The sequence below is a fragment of the Sorex fumeus genome, unplaced genomic scaffold, assembly GCF_029834395.1.
Source record: "Sorex fumeus unplaced genomic scaffold, SorFum_2.1 ptg000006l, whole genome shotgun sequence".
NCBI classification, from domain to species: Eukaryota; Metazoa; Chordata; class Mammalia; order Eulipotyphla; family Soricidae; genus Sorex; species Sorex fumeus.
This window is the reverse complement of record NW_026606063.1, coordinates 11,543,083-11,567,106: the sequence shown is the minus strand read 5'-3', so window position 1 is coordinate 11,567,106 and position 24,024 is coordinate 11,543,083. Positions and strand designations below refer to the sequence as shown.

The 24,024-nt window shown below is 53.5% G+C and overlaps 1 protein-coding gene across 1 annotated transcript in view; it reads right to left on the bottom strand.

Moving 5' to 3' along the window:
- Window positions 1–433: 433 nt before the first annotated feature.
- KIF3C (kinesin family member 3C) overlaps window positions 434–24,024 on the bottom strand; it is a 43,961-nt gene continuing 20,370 nt past the window's right edge. The window contains exons 2-8 of the mRNA XM_056124607.1: window positions 19,517–19,618; window positions 18,908–19,030; window positions 17,007–17,125; window positions 16,373–16,489; window positions 1,224–1,332; window positions 872–1,044; window positions 434–658 (exon numbers count right to left, since the gene is read on the bottom strand). Of these exons, the coding sequence (XP_055980582.1) occupies window positions 562–658; window positions 872–1,044; window positions 1,224–1,332; window positions 16,373–16,489; window positions 17,007–17,125; window positions 18,908–19,030; window positions 19,517–19,618 (840 nt within the window). The 3' untranslated portion in view covers window positions 434–561. The remainder of the gene's footprint in view (window positions 659–871; window positions 1,045–1,223; window positions 1,333–16,372; window positions 16,490–17,006; window positions 17,126–18,907; window positions 19,031–19,516; window positions 19,619–24,024) is intronic.

Here is a 24,024-nt window from a genome sequence, read left to right as displayed (position 1 = left end):
CTGAAAGTCCTGGGGAAGGAGGCCGAGAGGCCCCCAGCGGCGTCTGAGGCCCAGAATGGGAGCCCCACGCTGCTGGCAGGAGCCCTGGCCAGGCCCCCTGCAGGCCTGTTGCTGTCAGGTCACCGGGCGAGTTCCTGTGGCTCTCTGGTGGCAGGCAGGAGATGGAGGCCGGATTCTCTCTGATCGGGCACTGGTCACGGGCATTCACTGGTCACGTCCCTGCTGGCCCAGCTGGCGGTGCTAGAGATGCGGACTGGGGTGGGGGGTGGGGGGCGGTGGCGTCCTGCAGAAGAGGCTGTGCAGGGACCACGCGGGCTCAGGTGGGGGGGGCCGGGCTCCCTGCGGGCCGAGCTCCACGAATAAATAAAGGGAATTAAATAAAGGGGTAGAGGAGGACGGGCGGGCGGGCGGGCAGGCGGGCGGTGGTGCGCCCACCCGGCCACGGCCCCTTGCACACTCACACACGCACATGCACACGCACGCACACACAAGCGGCGGGGAAGAGCGAGGGGGGCTGGCCCCACCCCCAAGTCTGTGGGCCGGGCGGCCTGGCCAAGGGCTTCACTCCTGGTCCAGCACGGCCGTTGGGTGCAGTGCGGCGGCGGCGGCCAGCGAGGCATGTGCCGTCGAGGGCGGAGGCCGCTGCGGACTCTGGCACCTGCAAAGCAGGAGGGGGAGGGTGACCAGGAGGCTGAGGAGAGTGGGCACCCGGCTCCCCTTCTTTTTCCCCAGGAGCCCAAGTTATCTTCTTCCAAACCCACCAGCTCAGCTCCACCCCATCCACATCACATGGGGCTCTAGACCGCACCCACACCCGCCCCCCCCACCCCGCCCTGTGCCCACGCCCCACGCCAGCCCTGGTGGCACTGACCAGGATCTTGACTTCCGGACTTTGGATGTGGCGGGTCGCTCCAGAAAGCTGTCCAGCCGCATGAGCCGCTCCATGTGCAGGGCCCGGGGGTCTTGCTCTGGGTCGTGGGAGAATTCCATCTCGAAGATGGCAGGCGGGGACACGTCCAGCTCCAGAAACATGATGTTCTCAGCCTGTGGTAGGGGCAGGGGGGTGCCACATCAGACAGGGGCAGCCGCCCCTAGGGTGCCGGGTGCTGGGTGCTCCGGAAGTGGGGCAAGGAGCCAGAGCAGAGGCAGCCCCCTCCCACCTGCTCCCCCTGCACCCCTTCCCCCCGCCACGTTCTGCCCGACCCTCCTGCCCAGTCTCTTACCCGGTATCTGGGGTGGGACCCCATGGCCATGGCGACCCGCGCGTATTGACTGATGGGCCGCTTGTAACCCACGGCGGAGGTTGGCCGTTTCTTCATCTGATTGTTGCTTCTGTGGGCAGAGGCCGCGTGAGCAGGGATTTCCTCCCCACTCCGAGGGAAAGCTGAAATCCTAAGTGACTGCTCTATTCAGGGAAGCAGGAGAGGCCCTGCTCGCTGCCGGTTCTGGAATGTTCTTCTCCTGATTCTAATCCGACTAAAGCTAGGGGCACACAAGGAGACACGGATTTCTCCACATGGCTTCCATTCCCCCCACCTCTTCCCCCCAGTAACGATGGTGGAGAGGGCTGAAATGAAGAGAAGAAATCCGATCTTATTTTAGCTTTTTGGGATTCAGATACTACATGATTTTACACGCTATACAGAGTCATTAATGAGTGACTCTATTTTCTTCATAGGAAACTCTATTTTCTTCATAGGACACAGTTCAAGAAAAAAAAAAGATGGAGAACAGGCCTAACATGCCAGTGCCCCCAAATTCCTTAGCCTAAAACACTTTGAAAGGAACAAACTGGAGGACTCACATTTCCTGGTTATCAGAACTGATTACAGGGCAGAGGGAAGCACGGTGACACTTGGAGCATACAAGGGCACTGGCGTTGCACGTGGCTGACCCATGTTCAATCCCTGGCACCACATGATCCCTTAAGCCCTGTCAGGAGTGATCCCTGAGCACAGAACCAGGAATAAATCCTGAGTACAGAGAGGTATAAGCCCCCAAATTTAAAAAACAAACAAAACCCCCCCAAAAAACAAGTAAGACTAGCCATCAGGACAGCATAGAACTTGAACAAGTACAGGCGTACCGATCAACGCAATAGAATTAAGAATCCAGAAAGAAACCTATATATCTATAGCATTTTTTTTCGGTCTTGATTGTGGGGTGCTCAGGGCTCACTCCTGGCTCTGCGCGTGGGGATCACTCCTGATGGGGCTTCAGGAATCATATGGGGTGCAGGGATCGAACTCAGGTCAAGTGCCTGCAATGTAAATGTCCTGTCTGCTGTACTGTATCTCTCTGGCCCTGAACAGATGTTTTTCGAAAAAAAGATATCCAAGAGGGGGAAAAAGTGGAAAAGAGAAAAAAAAAAAGCATACAAATGTCTCATAAACATCATAAACACTTGCATGTTATTACTGGTCACTGGGGAAATGCGAATAGGAACTCCTCCCTGACCCCCTAGTCCCGCAGGGCAGGACTGTGTGTCCATGAGCTACAGAGGCATGACAAACTCCCACAGGCTTGGGGGCAACAGGGCGCAGCTGCTCTGGGAACAGTCTGGCAGGTCTTCAAAGTGTTAACCGCAGGGTCGGAGTGACAGTACAGCAGGTAGGGCGTTTGCTGGGAGCAATCCCAGCATCCCATCCCCTGGATACCAGGAGTGATTCCTGAGTGCAGAAACCCCTGAGCACTGCCAGGGGTGGCCAAAAAAAAAAAAAAGTGAGAGAGTGGAGGGGTTAGGAGTCAGCAGTAGAGGGTATGATTTACAAGGCTGAAGCCCCAAAAGCAACAAGCAGAGTAGAGTTACAGATATAATACAGCACTTCCACTGAAGGAACTGCAAACAAGGGCTCAGAGAGCTAGCTTGAAGTCTGGAGCACATGGCTGGCACACACTGGGCCTGGGTTCAATCCCTGGCACCACATAGCCCCCCTCTACTCTCCCTGAAGCCCCAAGTGATCTCTGGCCATACCGCTACCACGTGCGCATGATCCCAGAGAGAACAACAACTGAGCATCTGAGTAACCCTCACATACCACAACAAGTCAGGGGGAAGGGCCGGGGAGGGTAAGAAACTTCAAACACATGAACTTGGGTAGGAACATTCATGGCAGTCATGTTAACAATTGCCCAAAAGGGCCAGAGAGAGAGTACTGAGGTGAAGGCACTTTCTTTGCCTTAACAGAGGCAGGGATGGAATTGAGGTTGGCTTCAGTTCTATCCCTGGCACTATATATGATCACCAGGCACTACCAGAAGTGTCCCCTGAGTATAGACAAAGAGTAAGCCTTGAGCACTCCTGGTTATGTCCTCCAGACCATAAAAGCAGAAATCACTCAAATGTACTTTGAGTGATGAAGTCACAATAATTCTATCCATACTACGGAATGGAATATTACTCAGCAATAAAAAAAGAACAGGCTGAGACATGCTCCAACCTAGAGGATTGATCCCTGGTGGTTCTTGGGGGGGCCCTATGAGGTGCCAGAGATGGAACCAGGATTGGCCCATGCAAACCGAGTGCTGAACCCCTGTACTATTCAGCCTGCTGTGAACTTTCTGGACCAGGGACCTGAGCTTAACAGTTTTCTTGGGGCAACATGGCCAGGAATGGAACAGCTGAGTTTGGGAGCAGGGGTTTTCAATTTCATCAGATACTGCCAAGGTGGTTGTATCTGTGAAAGTTTCCACTGCTCTGTATCCTAGCCACCGCATGGTATCTCAGACTTTTTTACTTTCTGCAATTTGATGGTTCTGATAGGTGACTTTTATTATTCCAAACACACACACACACACACACACACACAAAAGAAAAGGGGACAGGAAAATAGTTTAAAGGTCTGCAGCACATGGTTTGCACATGGAGGTCCCAGAGTTCACATCTGGCACTCCATAGGTTCCCAAGTGCCAGTATGGGTGGTCCCTATAGGAAGGGAGGGAGGGAGGAAAGGAAGAAAGGAGGGAGGGAAGGATGGAAGGAAGGAAGGAAGGAAGGAAGGAAGGAGTGAGGGAGTGAGTAAAGGAAGGAAGAAAGCAAGGAAGGAGGGAGGGGAGGAAGGGGGAGGGGAGGAAGAAGGGAGGGAATGAAGGAGGAAGGATGGAAGGAAGAAGGGAAGGAGGGAGGGAGAGAAGGAAGAGGGGAAGGAGGGAGGGAAGGAAGGGGACGGGATGGAAGGAAGGAAGGAAGAAAGGAAGGAAGGAAGGAAGGAAGGAAGGAGGGAAGGAAGCTGAAAAGGTGGCTTCGGAGCTGGGTGATGTTCTAGACACAGGAACTCAGGTTTGATCCCCAAAGCACCAGTCCCTGAAACCACAGGGTGGGAGAGGGTAGAGGGAATAAAAGAAAAGACAGCTAGAACATTGGACAGTTGAGAGTGGCCCGAGAGCTGTGACGAGAGGGGGATGGCGCCTGGCAGGTCCTCTGGGAGCCCCCCGTGTCCCTATCTCCCCCTGAAGCGCTGAGATTCACCAAGAGGGGTTCACACAGGACAGCTGACAAGGGTTTTTTCAGCTGCTAATTTCAAGTCCAGAGACAAAAGAGCAATGAAAAAAAGCCCAAAGGCAGACAGACAGCGGAGAAGAAACAGGCCGAGTCCCTCACGCGGCGAGGACAGACTGTCCTTGAGGGAGGAACAGGCCTGGCAGAGAACAGAACAGTTCCTGCCGTCTGTGGCAGCACGACAGCAAAGGAACCCGCCCTCGCGCTCAGCCCGCCTCCCGGGGCGCTGCCCACCCACTGCAGGGGGGGAACAAGCGGGAGGCGGGCTGAGGGGAGCCTGGGGGGCCAGGGGGCCACAAAATGAGTCGGTGAGGTGAGTCTAGGCCTCCTGTTGGGTCCACACCACAGCAGATAAGCTGGTAGGAATGAAGGGGGCCACGGAACGGACCATTTGCCTCGCCTGCGGGTTTGACCCTCGGCATCCTCTGAGCACCGCCAGGAGTGATTCCTGAGAGAAGAGCTCGGAGTAAGCCCTGAGCATCATAGGGTGTAGCCTGAAAACAACAACAACAACAACAACATTTTTTTTTAAATAAAAAGAAACAAAGGGTCTGTTGGGCCCAATCAGCAAGAGCCTTGAAACCCCAATACTCTGGGTGCCGGTGCCCTGCTCCTGGGACGACGCTGGGGGCCGGCCAAGGCGGGCTGCAGGGCCCTGGGAACGGGCATGGTTGGCTGAGCAGGGAGAGTTGGCAGGCGGGCCCGCTCTGGGTGCCAGGGCTATTCTGGGTGGCGTGCAGAAAGCGGGTGTGGGGGAGGGGAATCTGTCACGGGGACACAAAGGTCCCATCTACGCCCCCTTGTGCCCGGCCCCCTTGGCTGTAGGATCCCAGCGGCTCCAGTCAGGCTGAAGCGCAGAGAAGCTGGTTCCGCCGGACCCACCAGCCAGTGCCACCCTGGGGCCGTGGACCCGGGATGTCAGGCCGCAGTGCCCTGTGCTTCCCCTTGGTCAGCTCCTGCTGCCCCTGACTGCTCCCACCAGGGTGGGAACCCTCTCTGCTCCCTCCCTCCCCAGGCCCAGTGCTGAAACCTTTGGGGTTCTAATTCTCTCACAGACCTGTGACTTTCTAGGGACACAGCCCGCAGCCCAGTGCTGCGTTCTTCTGGGGGTGAACACTGGCAGTGACCCGTGAAACTTTCTAACCTGATTCTATTCGTAGCAGAGAAGCTCAATCTTTAACCCGGGGGTGTTAAAGTCAAAATCTATGGGGGCACCCACCTCAACTCCTCTTCCCCAAACATTTTTTTGCTTTTTTGCTTTTTTGGTCGTACCTGGTGATGCACAGGGGTAACTCCTGACTCTACTCAGGAATCACTCCTGGCGGTGCTGGGGGACCATATGGGATGCTGGGAATCGAACCCGGGTTGGCCGCATGCAAGGCAAACGCCCTACCCGCTGTGCTATCACTCCAGCCCCAACATATTCTTTCTTGAACCTCTCTCTCTCTCTCTCTCTCTCTCTCTGTTCTCTGTCTCCCCCCCCCCCAGATTTCCCTACATAAAACGATGCATTTCCTTCCCCAAATAACCCTAAATCTAAGCTCAGGGACTGGAGCCCTGGGTTCAACTCTCAGCACACAGGGTCCCCGTGAATCCCTTCCCCCAGCCCCACTCAGGCAATGTATCTGGGAACCACCAGGTGTGGCCCCCAAACAAAAACATAACAAAAATCAGGCTGGGGGGTATGCTGGGGACATTGGTGGTGGAGAATGCACCGGTGGAGGGATGGGAGTTTGATCACTGTATGACCAAAACTCAAACAGGAAAGCTCTGTAACTGTATCTCACAGTGAATAAATAAATAAACCCCAAATCAAGGGGCTGGAGAACAGCACAGCGGGGAGGGCATTTGCCTTGCACACAGCTGACCTGGGCTCCATCCCTGGCATCCCACAGGGTCCCCCAAGCCTGCCAGTAGTGGTCCCCAAGAACAGAGTCTGGAATGAGCCCTGAGCACCTCCAGGTGTGATCCAACCCACAAAAAAAATCGAGATCTAAAACTAAACACCCACCTCTGGGTGCCATGGTCTCCAGGGTGCACACTGGGGTGCCACCCAGCTAGGATTTCCTTTAGACCTCACCAGTCCTGCAGGTGACTGTACCCCCGACTCTCCAGGTGAGGAAACGGGTGCGGGGAGTTTCAAACCTTCCAGAGCCACAGGAAGCGGCAGAGCGGTGACTCCCGCAGAGTAACAACAACTTAGATGTTTCCCATCTGAAGCCCAATTTTGGGGACCACGGAGCGTCTACTTCCAAAATATGAGGCCCTGAGTTTGGTCCCAGCAGTCCCCTAAACTAGAGATCGCACAAAATCAGGTCCTGGCTCCCATTATGGCACCTGGATGCCAATGAAAAAAATCTTGGTGGCTTTGGTTAAGATCGAAAGGTGAAAGTTACAAAAAGAAACTTGTGAACCACGGACTCAGGCATTGTCAGATACACAACCTGGGCACACAACAGTACAAACACAAACGGTCGACACAAATGGTCTTATCAGATGAGATCAACAGTGAAATGGTCACTTGTAGAATATTTATTGTGGCGCCAGAACAATAGGACAGCGGCTAAGGTGTTTGCCTTGCATGAAGACGATCCAGGATCAATCCCCAGCACCCCAATTGGTCCCCCAGGCCCCACCAGGAGTGATTCCCTGAGCACAGAGCCAGGCGTAAGCCCTGAGCACTGTTGCGAGTGGTTCAAAAACCAAGCAAACAAACAAAAAAACTACTGCTGAAGCTGTGTGCAAAAATATTTTTTTCTTGTTGGTTTTAGGATTACATCTGGTAGTTTTCAGGGGGTTACTCCAGCTCTGTGTTTGGGGGGTGTTTCTAGAGGCAGTCAGGGGACCACATGGTGCCAGGGATTGAATCAGGCACTCCCCCATGCAGTGAATACACTCACCCATCCACTGAGCATCTCTCTAGTCATTAAAAAATAAATAAATAGGGGCAGGAGCAATAGTACAGTGGGTAGGGCATTTGCCTTGCACGCAGCCAACCCGGGTTCGATTCCCAGCATCCTATATGGTCCCCCAAGCACCGCCAGGAGTAACTCCTGAGTGCAGAGCCAGGCGTAACCCCTGAGCATCGCAGGGTGTGACCCCAAAATCAAAAAATAAATAAATAAAGCTGTTTTGTTTTTTGTGGTTCAGGGGACCATATGGGACGCCGGGGACAGAACCTGGGTTGGCCTCCTGCAAGGCAAATGTCCTACCTGCTATGCTAACTCTGTGACCCATCTCCTCTCTCTCTTTTTTTTTTTTTGGCTTTGGGGCCATACTTGACAGTGCTCAAGTTTACCACTTGCTCTGTGCTCAGGGGTCTCTCCTGGTGGGGCACAGGGGATCATATGTGGTGCCAGGGATCAAACCGGAGTTGGTCGCAGGCAAGGCTAGCACCTTAGCCCTGTACTGTCTCTCCTGCCCCTTAGAGTCACCTGCATATAGTTTCTGATGGAGGAAGGCACCGCTGGGATCACTCCCGGTGGTGCTCAAGGGACTTGTATGTGGTGCTGGGGATCAAACCTGCGTGAGCCACGTGCTAAGTAAGCACTATCCATGGTATTCTAACTCTCTTGCCCAATTTCTACTTAATCCTTTTTTTTTTCTTTTGGAGGCAAAATAATTTTTTTAAAAAATCAATTTATTAGAGAAGACAGAAATGTGTATTCAAGAGAGAGCGCGGGGGGCGGGGGCGGCGGGGCTGGAGCAACAGCACAGTGGGTCAGACGTTTGCCTTGCAAGCAGCAGACCCGGGTTCGATTCCCAGCATCCCATATGGTTCCCTGAGCACCACCAGGAGTAATTCCTGAGTGTATGAGCCAGGAGTAACCCCTGTGTATCACCGGGTGTGACCCAAAAATAAAAAAAAAAGAGAGAGAGAAAGAGTACCAGGGCTGAAGACAGAGTACCCGTCTTGCACATAGCCAACTCAAATTTGATCCCTAGAACCTTAATTAGTCCTCCAAGCCCCACCAGGAGTGACCCCTAAATGCAGAGCCAGGAGTAAGTTGAGCACAGCTAGGTTTGGCCCCCACAGCAAAAACAAGCAAACAGGAGTTGGAGTGATAATACAGCACACAGGTTCTAGCCTTGCACATGGGTCGCCCTGGACATTCCTGGCATCCCACATGGTCCCCTGTGCACTATAGAAGTGACTGCTGACCTCCGAGTATCAACTGGATGTGGCTGCCCCTACCCCAGAAAAGAACAGAGCTTCTTCAGATTGGGAGAAAAAAAAAAGCCTTTCTACTTAATCTTAAACACAAATGGCTACTTAAAGAAAGAAATGAGGGGACAGGCTTGGGGAGACACTCAGGCCTGGAGGGCCTTCCTGCACGTAGGAGGGATGGGTTTGGTCCCAAGTACCACCAGAGAGAACCCCTGAGCACAGAGACCAAAGAAAGCTTTCAAAAAGTAAAAATTTTTTAGAAAATCACGAATTTAGCACTATGTTAAGTTTCTCCCAGCAGGGGAATTTCTCTTCTCCTTTTCAATAAACTTTCTGTTGCTTAAAAGAAAAGAATTATAACAGTAATTCAGAATGGCATAATAGTTGATACCCAGCATTTATTAATAAGTCTTTCTGAGGTCATTTGTTTTCTGGATTTCCTTCCTCCCTCACCAGGGATTAAACCCAGGGCTTTCACATGTGAGACATGAGCCAATGGGTGCGTCTCAGCCTCACTGCTCCCGGGAGGTTCAGTCTGAGAAACTTTAATCACTGTTTCTGTCATTTGCATCTGATACACAGAGAACATCAGCAAGTCATAATTATCTTCATACCTTTTATCCTTTGTAGATATATAAAATATATGCTCTGGATATACTATGTGGAAAATAGCACGGTTGCGTTGTGAATATACCTTTCTGCTGCTTTGGGGGCCAAACCTGGTGCTTGGGGGTGGCTTCCAGTGGTGTTTGGGGGAGCATGCGCATTCAGCCCTTTGAGCCATTTCACTGTGCGCATACGTGTGGGGAAGGCTTGTGGCAGCATCTGGGTCTGCCCAGAACTGCTTCCTGAGGTCCCGGGGTGCAGGAGCGCCAGCATAGGGGCCACCTCTGGGTGGGTGATTTCTTTTTGGGTCTTTTGGCTCTGGGGATCTAACCCCGAGCCTCGGGCCTGCAAGGCTGCCACGCTACCAGAGCTACATCCCTGGCCAGAGGCTGTTTTTTGGGTTTGTTTTTAAAGTGATGATGGTCAGAGAGTACAGTGGGTAAGGAGCCGGCCCTGCATGCCACCAAACTGGGGTCGATCCCCAGCACCACAGAGGGTGCTGTGAGCACTGCCAGGAGTGATCCCGAGCACAGAGTGACTAGGAAGAAGCCCTGAGCGCTGCCACGTGAGGCCCAAAAGCCAAAAAATAAATAGTGGTTATGGGACCAGAGAGATGGCACAATAGCAGGAGCACACGCTCTGTATACAGGAGACCTGGGTTCGAGACCCACCTCCTAGGACCACTGGGAGTGACCACCAAGCACCAACCAGGAACAGTCCCTAAGCACTGTCAGATGCGACATCACCACCACCCCCCCTGCAAAAAAAGAAAAAGAAAAACGAATTGTAGTATATACTTTAAAAATTATTCCTAGGGGCTGGAGAGAGGACAGTGGACAGGGCACTGGCCTTGCACACAGCTGACTCACGTTCAATCCCTGGCACCCCATATGGGTCCCAAAGCCAGGCCAGGAGTGAGCCCTGAGTGCGAGGCAGGAGTAAGCCCTGAGCATGCCGGGGCTAACAGAACAAAACACAACAGTGGTGGCTCTAAAACAAAGAATTTCTAGTGTACGTAAACATTTTTGTTAGCATTGGCTTTTGGGTCACACCCAGCAGTGTTCAGGGGTTCCTCTTCATGTGCTCAGAGGACCATGCGGTGCCCTGGATCAAACCCAGGCCTCCCGCATGCAAAGCATGCACTCTAGTCCTCCAAGCCAACTCCCGGGCCCCTCTAGTGGCCCTTTTTAACAGAGTTCTTCTCATCTGCAAAACCTAAGAGTGGATTTCCACTGTCTGAAAACGCTTCCATTTTTGTAAAAAAAACAAACAAAAAACAAGATAAGTTATTTGAAAGGTAATTCATTTAAAAGGAAGAAAAAAATTTAAAGCAGGGGTTGGAGAGAGAGTACAAGCTGTACAAGGAGGAGACCCAGGTTCAATCCCTGGTACCACATGGGTTGTCCAAGTACCACTGGGAGCAACCCCTGAGCACCAAGCCAGGAGTAGTCTCTGAGCACCACTGGAAATGGCACCAAAGGCAAAATTATATGCAGTAAGACGGGTTTTTATAAGAAGTAGAAATAAATGAAGGGACTTCAGAACCCTTCCGTCCTAAGCTCATCTGAGCTTCAGCCAGAGCTCAGCTCCCGAGCACTGGGTGACTGTGTGCAAGGCGGGGGCAAGCCGAAGGGCTCTGAAGCATGAAATGGCAAAACTTCCATTCCAACTCCTCCTGGGCTCCAGATTAAAGGAACTAAGAGGCATGGAGATGAGACGCCCCGTGACTGGGAGGAAAGGAGCTGCTGTGGAGGGATGGCTGGCTGGAGGGAAAACTGTCCACATGACAGAACTGTGTCAAGTACACGAGCCCTTGCGTCTGGTCATTGAACTGTGGTTACATAAGAGGATGTCCTCATTCTTAGGCAATCCAGGGAAAGGTCAGCCTATTTGCAACTCAATTACAAATGAGAGGAGGATTAATAAAGCAGGAAAAACAGCAAGAACGGGGCTGGGGCAGTGGTTCGGTGCAGGACACCTGCCATGCCGGAAGGGTCTGGCTTTGGTTCTCCATACTACACTCCCTCCTGGTGGGTACTGCCCCAACACCACAAAGAAACAAAAGCTCAAAAACAACAACACTTCCCCCCTCCCCAGCAAATATACAGTAACAGCTAGTAAAATTTGATGAAGGATATATCTGAATTCTTTGTATTCTTAACATTTTGAATTCTTGAGAACAGAAGAGACAGTGCTTGATCCCCAGAACCCCATAGGGTCCCCTGAGCGCTGCCAGGAGTGATCCGTGAGCACAGACCCAGGAGTAAGCCCTGAGCATCACCAGGTATGCCCCGACAATACCAAGTTTTTGTTCTCAAAAATGAAAGCAAAAAATAGGGGGCTGGAGAGATACTACAGAGGATAAGGTGCTTACTTTGCAGATGACTGACTGGGGTGTGATCCCCAGCATCCCATATGGTCCCCGCCATGTACTGCCAGGAGTAATTCCTGAGTGTAAAGCCCTGAGCATCACTGGGTGTGGCCCGAAAACCAAAAATTAAAAAATAACCTTATCTTCACTAATGATATGATCACCACATTTCAAATAATAATAAAAATAAACCCTCAACGCTCAACACTGTCCTCCCATTGTTCATCGATTTGCTCGAGCAGGCCCAGTAACATCTCCATTGTGAGACTTCTTGTTACCGTGTTTGGCATATTGAATACTCTCAGTAGCTTGCCAGGCTCTCTGAGAGGGGCGGAGGAATCGAACCTGGCTCGGCCAGGCTGGCTGCGTGCAAGGCAAACGCCCTACTGCTGTGCTATCACTCCAGCCCAATAAATAAATAAAAATAAAAGGGAGGATAAATGAGTAAATCTAATTCATTCGAAGGCGGTCAGCCGAGCTGAGGCAGCTTGACCTGGAGGCTCATCCAGATGATTCTCGGCCTCCCAGGCCTCACACATGGTACCAAGGACAGAACCAAGGTTGTGCTGCATGCAAGGTACAAGCCTCATCCCTGCACTACCTTCCCAGATTCAAGAATAAAGTCATGGGTCTGGAGCAGCAGTACAGCTGGCAGGGGGTTCGCCTTGCAGGTGGTACCCCATATGGTCCCCTGAGCCCGACCAGGAGTGATCCCTGAGCACAGACCCAGAAGGACGCCCTAAGCACCGTCCAGTGTTGCCTATATATATATATATATATATATATATATTATATATATATATATATTTGAGAAAGTACTCAAACTTCATCTAAGTCATCCTAGAAGACATTCTTTTTCTAAATTATTTTTTAAGGTTTTTTTGGGGGGGAGGTTTGGTGGGTCCCAACTCTTCCAGTTGTACTATGGCTCCAGACCCACCCCTGTTCTTTTCTTTTCCAAAAAGACGGTCTTCAACCAATCGTTTGAGTTCTGATGAGTCCTCTCTTGATTTCAAATGAGTTTTGGATTTTGATGTTTCTGAGAAGACTCTCAAAGAAGAAACTTGTAGAAACAAAAGCAAGCTCCCCCTCCAGCCCCTCCCCCCTCAAAAATCTTAGCGCCTCTCAGCTCTCATCTCCATCCAACACAAGAAAGGGACTGCCCTGCCAACTGTCCCTTCAGTAAGATTCCTCAGCAGGGAGGGCTGGGCAGGCTGCGGCCGCAGGGGACCACCTATGCTCCTCAGCCCCTGGACTATCCCTCCGACCTCCAAGCCTAGCTCTCAACCTGAAAGCGATGAGGCGAAGTTCAGTTGTAGGGTCCCCCCGACCCCTCCCATGAGACCCCCTGCTGTCCAGCTCCCTGACGATTCCAGCCGCGTCCCTGGCAGGGCACTGGCGCTACCCGCCATGCCAAGGTCTGCATTACCTCTTCTGGGCTTCCAGAGTGGCCAGGTGGACGGAAGTCCAAAGGATACCAGTGAAAAGTCCTCTGCTCCCAACCTGGCCACAACCAGAAAAGACAGCCTCAGTGGGCCTCAGGAGACTCGACGACTGGTCTCGGCAGCACAGGCAAGACTCCTACCCTGATTGGGCATGCATTTCCCAGGAGAGAGAGAACAGAGGCACTCTTGGACCGTGCATGGGTATCTGCCCTCCTAAGAACCTCGGGATCTAGACTGGGGGAGACAGGGGCCCACCCCGGCCATGCTCACGATCATTCCTGGCAGTACTCAGCGGACCATATGCTATGCCAGGGATCTGCATGGCATATTCTGAACCCAGGTAGGCTGCATGCAAGGCAAGTGCCTTACTTCTTGAAATTTATTTTTATTTATATTTATTTTTTAGTTCGGGGGGGGTTACAGCCACACCCAGTGGTGCTCAGGGATCAAACATGGTGCCGGAGAACCAAGCCTCGGGTAAGTGCACTGTTGCTCTGGCCTAGGAATTTTATTTTCTTTTACAGGAATTTATTTTACTTTCTGTGTGTGTTGTGGGGAGTTGAACCCAGGGCCTCACATATGCAAGACATGAGCTCTACTGCTGAGCTACGAGCTATGTTCCTGGCCTCCAGATTTTCAATTTAGGGACAATGGATCCGTTGAATGAATGAATGAGTTGGGTTGAGCCTGTTGGGTTTGAAAACCCAGGTCGGTTTTCACAGCCACCAGCAGAGGGAGCTGTAGGCCCAGCCAAAGGCGCCAGTCGTTCCTCAAGGCCAGGAGGAAACAGGTGGAAACGCTGACTCACGTGCATGGGGCGGGAAGGGTGACTCATGCTTAGGCCGTATCCTGCTCTGCATTCTCCTCTGACCTGGGAGCTCCCGCCTCTTCACCTTGTGTCTATGGAGTCTCTCACCCTAAGCGTTGCTGGTTCAGGCACCTGATATACCAGACTGGCCGAACGGTAGCATTCGTGCGCCAGGAGGCTGGGAGGCTCTTCTGCTTTTTTTTTGCTTTTTGGGTCACACCCGGCAATGCACAGGGGTTACTCCTAGTTCTGCACTCACGAATTACTCCTGGCGGTGCTTGGGGGACCATATGGGATGCTGGGAATCGAACCTGGGTTGGCTGTGTGCAAGGCAAACGCTTGACCCGCTGTGCTATTGCTCCAGCCCCTCTTCTGCCTTTCTTATTTATTGTTTTTATTTTGCACCATGCTCAACAGTGTGATTAAACTCAGGATTTACTCCTGGCTCTAGGCTCACCATATGGGGCGCCGGGGATCGAACCAGGAACAGATGAATGCACAGCAAATACCTTGCCTTCTACTAATCTCTCCTGCCCCTCATCTTTTTTAGAGGTTTTCTTTTTTCTTTTTTTGGAGCCAACCCCACCAGTGCTCAGGGGCTGCTCCTGGAACATTTCCTATGGTACTGGGGGCCTAAGAGCGACTGGGGCTCATGCCCGGGCCTCCTGCAGGCAAAGCACACTTCAGCCTACTGAACTCTCTTTTAGGGTGATTTTTTTACATCTCAGGTTAACATTTATAAAAAAGAAAAAAATCTTTTTTTGTCTGAAGTCTGAACACTCCCTGCCTGGAAACACCTACATTGCCTCCTAAGCATTCCCCCATTTGTTGAAACCCTGGAGTACAGGTAAAACCGATGCCCTAAAAGAAGAGAACTGGGGCTGGAGCAATAGCACCACGTGTAGGGCGTTTGCCTTGCATGCGGCCAACCCGGGTTCGATTCCCAGCATCCCATATGGTCCCCTGAGCACCGCCGGGGTAACTTTTGAGTGCAGAGCCAGGAGTAACCCCTGTGCATTGCCAAGTGTGACCCAAAAAGCAAAAAATAAATAAATAAAAGAAGAGAACTACCTAAAGGATTATTTGTGGGAAATCATCCCCTTGATTAAAACCCCAACATCGGGATAGTCCCCTGGGTAAAATCAGCTTAGACTAATTTATGAGAGTATGTAAACGTGCAACCAAGCAGGATAGGTTACCTTGCTAGGCTAGATTACTGTGAATTCAGTGCTATACTTTTTTGGTGTTTGTCCTTCTGCTTTTGGGGCTGGAGCGATAGCACAGCGGTAGGGCGTTTGCCTTGCACGCAGCCAACATGTCCGACCCGAGTTCGATTCCTCCACCCCTCTCGGAGAGCCCGGCAAGCTGCCGAGAGTATCTGGCCCACACGGCAGAGCCTGGCAAGCTCCCTGTGACGTATTCGATATGCCAAACACAGTAACAACAAGGTCTCCAATGGAGACGTTACTGGGCCCGCTCGAGCAAATCGACGAACAACGGGAGGGCCTTTACTTTACTTTACTTGTCCTTCTGCTTTTAGGGCCGCACCCAGTAGTGCATGGGGCTAACTCCCGGCTCTGTGCTCAGGATCGCTCCTGGTAGTGTTCAGGGGACCATCAGGGACGGAACCTGGAGGCCTTATGCTGCACTGTCCTCCAGCTCCTTCGGTGCTGTAACATTAAAGGTCCTGCCCACCCTAAGGTCACAGAGATGAAAATATCCCCGCCCCGTACTTAACGTGTACACTGACTCATAGAAACTGCCCCTAGAGATGGGAATCAGTAGGGAAAGTGACGCTAAGCTGATAAATGAGCCCAGACACGCCCTTGGTAGCGGCTGTTGAGAACAGCTTGCTGCCGGGACAGTCGCCATGTTTGACTCATTCTCTGCCACTGACGCTGCTAGACAGAGTTCCAGGTACTAGTGTGACACGGTTTTACTGTGGTGATTCCTTAGGAGACTTGCCACTGAGAAGCTGGGTTACAAGAGATCATCTCAGTCACGTTATCTTACAGGAACTGCTTTCCAGAGGGAGTGAATACGTTTCAAGTATTTTACGGGAAGGAATGACAAGAAAAAACCCATTCAGAAATCCCACCCCTGGTTCGGGATCTAAAATAGCATCATAAGAGGAAATGCAGAGGATAAAACAAACAAACAAACAAACAAACAAACAACCTCCTATTCATCCTGAGACCTCCTGCTTTCGTCTCAAGATGCCGGGCCTATTGGTGCTGAAGCCCAGACTGTCTTGCAAGTAGACTAGACACAAGTTTCAAGCCCCTCCTTACACCTATACGAAGATTCCAGAAAACAAAAGGTCGAGAGGGAGAGTGGAGCACTGCGCCTGCGCCCTGTTTGCAAGAGCCGGTGTGACAGTGCCCGGCTTTCTGAGGCACCTGGCAAGCTCGGTTTCACAGGTTTTCACTGTGTCCTCCTCCGCCCTCGCCCCCAGAGCTCTGGGGCACAGACTCACACTCCTGCAGGCACCAGAGGCTGAAATTTCCACTGCTCCTCCTCACAGTCCAGGAAAAGCCGGTTCATGATCTTGTTCTTCTCCTCGGGCGGAATGAAGTTCTCGATGATTAGGTACCTGGGAGCAGGAATGAGTTGGAGAGGGGAAACCTCAGAGATGGAGAAACTACAGGACAGGTGTGAAAAGATGAAGCTCAGTAAGCACAAAAGGCTGCGGGGAGGAGCGCAGGGGGTGGGGGCGTGCCCTGCCGCAGTCACAGTAATTCACAGTGCCCTGCCTGGGATGGGGGGGGGGGCTAGCCCAGGCTCTAAGGGGTTACTTCTGGCTGGTCCCTGCATGCACGCTGCGGCAACATCAACTAGAGGCTGAAAAGAAGGAAAAAGGAGCGACTCCAGAGCTTCAGACCCCTCTATCCCTTAGACAACAATTGGGAAAGCAACAACCAGAGAGAAGCCAGGGAGAGACCCAGTGACTTGGGGGGGGGGGAAGGCAGGGGCGGTGGGCGGGGTTAGCCGTGGTGGGCGGGGCGGGGCTGGTTGTGGTGGGCGGGGCCTCTGGAGCTGTAGGCGGGGGGTGGGGGAGGTGGGGGGTCGGAGGAAGTGGGCGGCCTGCTTTTTCCCCCCCTCCTTCCTACTTGAGCTTCAGTTCCCGCGTCTGCTCGTTCTGCGCCTCCTCCAGGTCCTGCCGCACGCGGATGTACTCGTCATGCTGGTCCTGGATCTCCGCCTTCACCGCCTGCAGCTTGGCATACAGCTACGTGGGGACAGGAGCCGTCTCTGAGCTAGGGGACCTCCCACCCCCCTGTCAGCCCACCTGAACCCAAGGGGGCTGGCGTGAGGCCAAGATTCCCAGCTCGGAATCTCCTTCCTGCGGCCCTGCGGCAGCAGGATGGTCACGCCCCGGGCTGCCCTGTCCCTTGGCTGCTGTCAACATCATGGAATGTTCCCGCCGGATGGGACCTTTTGGCCCCTCCAAGCTCTTTGGAGACATGAGAAAACACAGATTTTGCTCCGGGCCACACAACTAGTTCAGAGGAGAGGCCGAGAGCTGGGTTGTTCGTTCAAAGGGCTGGTGTGCGTGCTTTCTGGGCCACCCCAGCATCTCCTGGTCCCCTAAATACCCCCAGGAGCCACTGAGCACCAAGCCTGCCAGAATGAGCAAGAGAGACAGACAGACAGAATGAGGCCCCTAGCACAACAGTTCGGGAGTCTGGCCCTTCGGAATCAGTGTGCAGAAAGGGGAGAGGCCTAAGCACCCTGCCTCTCCGGGGGCTGCTGGATTCCCCTATTCCGGGCACTCTAAGCCCCAGGGAGCTCAGTTCCCCAAGAGGGCCAAGTGTGGGTGCCGGCCACCCCAGGGTCTGGACCTTCCTACTTCCTGCTCACCCCTCCCAGCCCTGTCCGCTGAGGGTGGCTGGGGTGGGACACTCCCAGCCCTTCACACGCCCTCCAGGGCCTGGTGCTTCCTCCTGACCCCTCCAGTCTCATGCGTTCCTGCTGCTTCTCTGGATAATTCCAGGCCCAGCTAGACACAGGGAATCACAGTGACCCCGCGTCCAGGGACCTGACCTGGGACCTCTGGGCTGGTTACTGATATAGAAGGGGACAGTGTTCCCATCCATCGGGCCAAGCCTGGCTCAGGAGAACTTGGGGTCCAGCCCATCAGCAGACCCCTGCCCTTCCTGCGTCTTCCACCAACAGCCCAGACAAGGGAATTCCAGGGGCTCAGCAAAATGGGGCAATCCAGGGCCTGAGAGTACAGTGGGCATGGCACTTGCCCCTCTGAGTTGGGTCCCTAGCACCGCAGACGATCCCGTGGGCACCACCACGAGTGATCCCTGAGCACAGAGGAAGTAATTAAACCCTGAGCAGCACTGAGCATGGACCCAAAACCAAGAAAATTAAAAACTCATTCTTTATGGGGCCTGAGTTACAGTACAGCAGGTAGGGCACCTGTCTTGCATGTAGCCAACCCGGGATTGATCCCCAGGATCCCCCTGTGGTCCCTGAGACCACCAGGAGTAACCCTGGAGCACAGAGCCAGGAGTAAGCCCTGAGTACAGCCAGGTGTGGCCCTCAAACAAAGCCTAAAGGGGAGGGGCCCTCAGGCAGCCTAGGGGCTCCGCCACCGTGGCGTCTCACCTTCTTTTTTCCCTTTTTCTTTTCCTTTATTTTTGAAAATATTTTTACACGAATCACCGTGAGCTACAGTTACAGACTTGCAAACTTTCGTGATCACGTTTTGGTCATACAATGATCGAGTACCTGTCCCTCCACCAGTGCTCGTTCTTCCAGAGAACAGATGACTGGTTAAAGCAACTTTGGTACATCTACACAATGGAATACGATGCAGCTATTAGAAAAGATGAAGTCATGAAATCTGCATAGAAGTGGGTCAACATGGAGAGTATCATGCTAAGTGAAATGAGTCCAGAGAGAGAGGGACAGACAGAGGATGACTGCACTGATTTGTGGGATAGAAAGTCACAGAATGGGAGACTAATGCCCCAGGACAGGAGAGACAAGGGCCTCTCACCTTCTTGAGCTTCTTGGTTTTGATTTCCACCTCCTGCTGCAGGGACGTGTAGGTGCCCCGGAGCTCCATGGTCTCCTCATCCCGGAGCAACATCTCCTGCTGCATCTCCCGCTCGCGGCGTTTCTGCGCAGGCCAGGGAGGGTTGGGTGGGCCGGCAGGGGCAGGCCTCTGCCACTCCGGGCTCCTGGCTATGCCGTGGCCTTCAGTGACAGGAGGGGGCGAGGGCCCACCAGCCTCTCCCTGGACAGAGCTGGGCTCTTTCTCAGCTCACAGGGCCATGCCTCTGCCCAGCTCTGCCCACGGAGACAGAGACTCCGGCCCGAAGAGCACATGCCCGGGGTATCTGGCACCCAACCCAAGAACCCACCGTGGTTCTTGGTACATTAGGAAATAATGGGACGGGCAGAGGACGCACCTCCTCTGGGGACCCCAGGGACTCGCATCCCCTGTAGAGGCTGGCTTCATGCAGTGGGATCATTTCCGCTCTCCTGCCGGAAGCAGTGTGGACCTCTGGGGTACCATAGGATAAGCGGGGGTACAGGAGATGGGGGTGCCAGGTCATCCCAGGGATCCTGAGTCCAGCCTGACTCCAGGCCACAGGGGTCCTACCTGCTCGGCAATCTCCTGCCTCTTCAGTTCCAACATTTTCTGCTGCTCGTTGGTGTGATCCATGATGTTCCTGCCCCCGATAAGCAGCTTACTCTCCATGGCCTGCAGTTTGGGGGGAAGGGAGAAGAGACCAGCTTCAAAGAGCATTCCTAGTTTTCCAGGTTTTGGGGGCAGCAGGGTACACCTGGTGGTGCTAAGGAAACTGTGTGATGTCAGGAATGAAACTGGAGGCGCTTACAAGGCAAGTCTGTGCTCCAGCCCTCTGAGCGCTCTCTCCGGCCCTGGCACTCCAAGTCTGAGAGGGGACCCAGGTCCTCCAGCCTGGCAGGCTCCAGCACTGGGTCTCCACTGGGGGCACGGCCAGGAGGGAGGACAGAGAGAAGCTCCCTCAGGGAATACGCCACCCTACCCCCCTTCACCCCTACCCCTTGGCCTGTTTGCTCTGGACACCAACTTGGGCACTGGGTTCTCCAGGCCTGGGAGAGGACCTGCCAGTATCCAGGACACTCCGCCCTTGCAGGTCCTACAGCATCTGCGGCCTGAGTGACAGTGAGAGCCGGGATGCTCAGCGCTCAGAGGCAACCCCTAGCTGGGAGTAGCCCCTTCAGCACCAGCAGATGAAGCTGAGACGCCCATCTCCCCATGGGGGATAATGGATTTGTGGTCAGGGAGACAGTTCACGTGGCAGAGCACTTCCAACCTAGTGCAGAGCCCTGAGTCCCGCCCCAGCACCACGGGACTGAAATGAAATAACGGATCTTTGTGAACAGTGACTGTGCAGGGCGCTGTCCTCACGACTGTGACTCAGAGACAAGGTGCCCCACTGTCCGCGGAGCTCATCACGGGCCTCCTGGAAGACTGAGATCACTGCGAGTCACCAGCACAGACTGGAACCCTCCATCCCGGTCACCCAGACCTGGCCCGCCTGTGGGAAGCCCAGAGTAGCCCTTGGGTGGAGACACAGCAGAGGGCTAAGGCACGTGATTTGCATGTGGCCACCCGATTCGGTCTCCAGTGTCACTTAGTGTCCCGGGCAGTACCTGGTGCAAGTCCAGGAGGCCCCCAAGGAACCAGGTAATCCCGGTACCTCGGCGCCAGCAGCAGCGCCAACCCTCAAGCTGAACTGCAATGCCAGGCTGGCCGAGAGCACTTAGGAGGAGTCCCGGCCTCCTGAACACCACCTGCGAGGTCCCTCTGCACACACAAAAACGCAGAATTTGGGGAACAGGAGGCTCCTGTGTGCCCGGGGAGCACCCCATCATGGTGGGGAGAGGGGCAGAGCAGGCGCCAGCTAAGAGCAGCTTTGGGGAGCTCAGGTGCCCACAGACACCGAGCAAAGCTGCACCAGACAGAGCAGCCCTCCGAGCCCCACAAGCATGAGAGGCAGCTGTGGAGGAAGGGGTGCTCGGCAGGCCCCTGGCCTCACTGCCCACCACAGCCTCTGCTGCCCTGCAGGGCTAACCCACACCCACCCCAAGTCGGGCTACACAACTCCTAGAGCAAGGACCCCAGGTCCCGCCTTGCACCCCGAACCCTACATTTAGCCCCACAAAGCTGATTTCTCCACCTGGCTCATATTCCCCTCTCGTCCCCAACATCAGCCCTGCTGACTTCACTGCCACACGTTCCCCACTGCCTCAGTTTCCCCTTCTACCCATCCACAGGTGACACCCAAGGAGTCACCAAAAGCACAAGCTCTCCCCAGCAGCCAACTTTTCAACAGGCTTCTACCCTGGCAGGATGCAGGAAGTCAGGTGCAGGTTCCAGCCTCCCAGACTCCCAGCCTCCTCCTCCCACTTCCTCCCGGGCGGGCGGGGCGGGCACGCTCGGTACCAGCTCCAGGAAGCAGCGGCACACGTCACCCGCTGCTTCTCTTCCTACTGCCCCGCCAGCTGCCACTTCTGCAGGGCATGGGCGGTCTCCGGGGAGGTTCCAATCTCCAATCTGCGTGTTTCCGCTTCCTTTGAGAGAAAGCCACTAGGGAAGCAGTGAGTTTCCCTCCACCAGAAGGAAACCCAGTCTTTCCATTACACTGGCAGCTTATTAGAAATGCAGAATCTGGGGGGCTGAAGTAGAGCGGCAGGTGCTTGCCATGCAAGTAGCAGACCGGGATTATATCCTGGCAGTCCCCCGAGCACCATCAGAAGTAATCCCTGAGTTAGGTACCAGTAGTAAGTCCTGAGCACTGCATGGTGTGGCCCCAAAATAAAACAGACAAAGACATGCAGAACTGGGGCTAGAGCAATAGTATAGTAGGTAGGGCGCTTGCCTTGCAGGGGGCTGACCCAGGTTCAACCCCCGGCATCGAATACGGCCCCCTTCAAGCCAGCCAGGAGTGATTCCTGTGTGCAGAGCCAGGAGTATGCCTTGAGCACTGCTGGATGCGATCCAAAAACAAAAACAAAAAAAGAAATGCAGAATCTCAGACAGGAGAGATCACCGAGGGGTAAGGTGCTTGCATCACAGATGGCCACCCCAAGTACCACCAGGAGTGATTCCTGAGCACAGGGCCAGGAACAGCCCCTGAATACTACCAAGTATGGCTGCAAACAAAATATAGACTCTCAGGCAATACGCAGTCACAGCTTGTCCAAATCTGCAGTCACGTGGCCAGGCTTGGGGGCCACAGGAATAGGGCTGTGCTGCTACCAGCAAGCTCCTGAGTGGCTCAGAGACCCACTCAGGGTCACATCACAACCATGACCTGTGAATGGAGAATCCTACCCCGGCTGTGCCTGGGCCCTGAGCCTGGGCTAGGGACCTCATGTACAGCACTTTAGCATAGTCAATGACCCTCCAAAGCTGACAATACCACAGAACGTGCTCAGAAGCCAGGGCGGGAGAGCTCAAACATGTTGCTGGCAGGCCCCCAGGACCCACTTTTTGGGTGGGGCATACCCGGCGATGCTCAGAGCTTACTTCTGACTCTTCACTCAGGAATCACTCCTGCTGGTGCTCAGGAGACCATATGGGATGCCAGGGACTGAACCCGGGTCGGCCGTGTACAAGGCAAGTGTCCTGTTTACTGTACTCTCTCCCGTCCTCCACCCACTTTTTCTTCAGTTACATGGAGGTGGAGATTGGGAAAGGAGTTTCTCAGGGATGTGGATGAGGGAAAGGCAACACCTAGAAGCAGGCGGGCACCTCTCTGGATGGAGAATATTTGGTAGGAAACCCCAGGATTCACTCCCTTGACAAACCACGTGTGCAGAATATGCCCAGGACACACCCAACTTCACAGATATCACCCAACCATTGCAGGTTGTATAAAATACAAGAGAATTTCTAGTCCAGTGTGAAAAAGAAAAAAAGAAGATGAGCTTCAGTTGCCATTTGGCGTTTCTGGAGGAAAGTAATCCTAGCTGGGGTCAGAGAGACAGTGTAAGAGGTAAGGCACTCGCTCTGCACACAACCTTGCCTCAACCCCCCAGCACCGCGCATGATCCCCACAGCACTGCCAGGAGTCACTCCTGAGCACAGAGCCAGGAACAGCCATCACCGGGTATCACCGGGTATGGCCCCCCAAAATGGGTATCACCGGGTATGGCCCCCCAAAATGCCAATCTTAAAATTAAAAAGGAATCCTAGACGTACTCATGATGCGAGAGCTGCGTGCAAATCAGTTATAATCAGCGAGGGGTGTGCTGGGGGTGGGATTAATTCTCTATAGCTCCCCGGAGACAGAGGCGTAATATGCTGCCACAGCTGAAAACCCCTGGCTTCCGGCCAGGCACCATCAACGAAGGCTTTTTGGCAGCAAAACCAACCCTTCCTGCTCTAATAGATAACCATGATGCAGCTGAATGCAGGGGACGCGCAGGAGAGATCCTGAGAAGGGCAGTGAAACCATCCAAGGGCTATTATGAGACTTCAAAAAAAAAAAAAAAGGCCTCTTTTGTCCTCAAAGACAAAGAAAGGTGAAGAGGCTGGGCCTGGAATCCACAAGCTAAACAGATCCTGATGCTCCTAACCACTCCCACACAGAGAGCAAGAGCAGATGCCTTATGTCATTCAGGATGGGAAAAACGGAAGTTCTACTGTTGGCAGAAGGTAATAGCATTTACAGAATTTGGGCCTTAACAATTATTATTATTATTATTATTACTATTAATCTGGAGACCACACCTGGCCGGTGCTCAGGGCTGACTCTTGGCTCTGCATTCAGGAATCACTCCTGGTGGGCTCGGGGAACCATATGAGGTGGAGGGGTTTGAATCCAGGATATGTGGTTTTTAAATTTTCATTTCTTTACTAGGGAGGGGTAGTTGGGCCACGTGGAGTGCTCAGGAGTGACCCCTGGCGGTGGGATGATGTGCAGGGCTGGGAATCGAACAGGGGCGTCAGCAGCAAGCAAGGCAAGTGTTATACCCCCTAGACTACTTAATTTTTGTTCTGTTTCAGGGCCACACCCTGTGGTGCTCAGGGCTGACTACTAGCTCTGTGCTCAGGGATCACTCCTCGTAGGCTCGGGGGACCATATAGAGTGTCAGGGATCGAACCCAGATCTG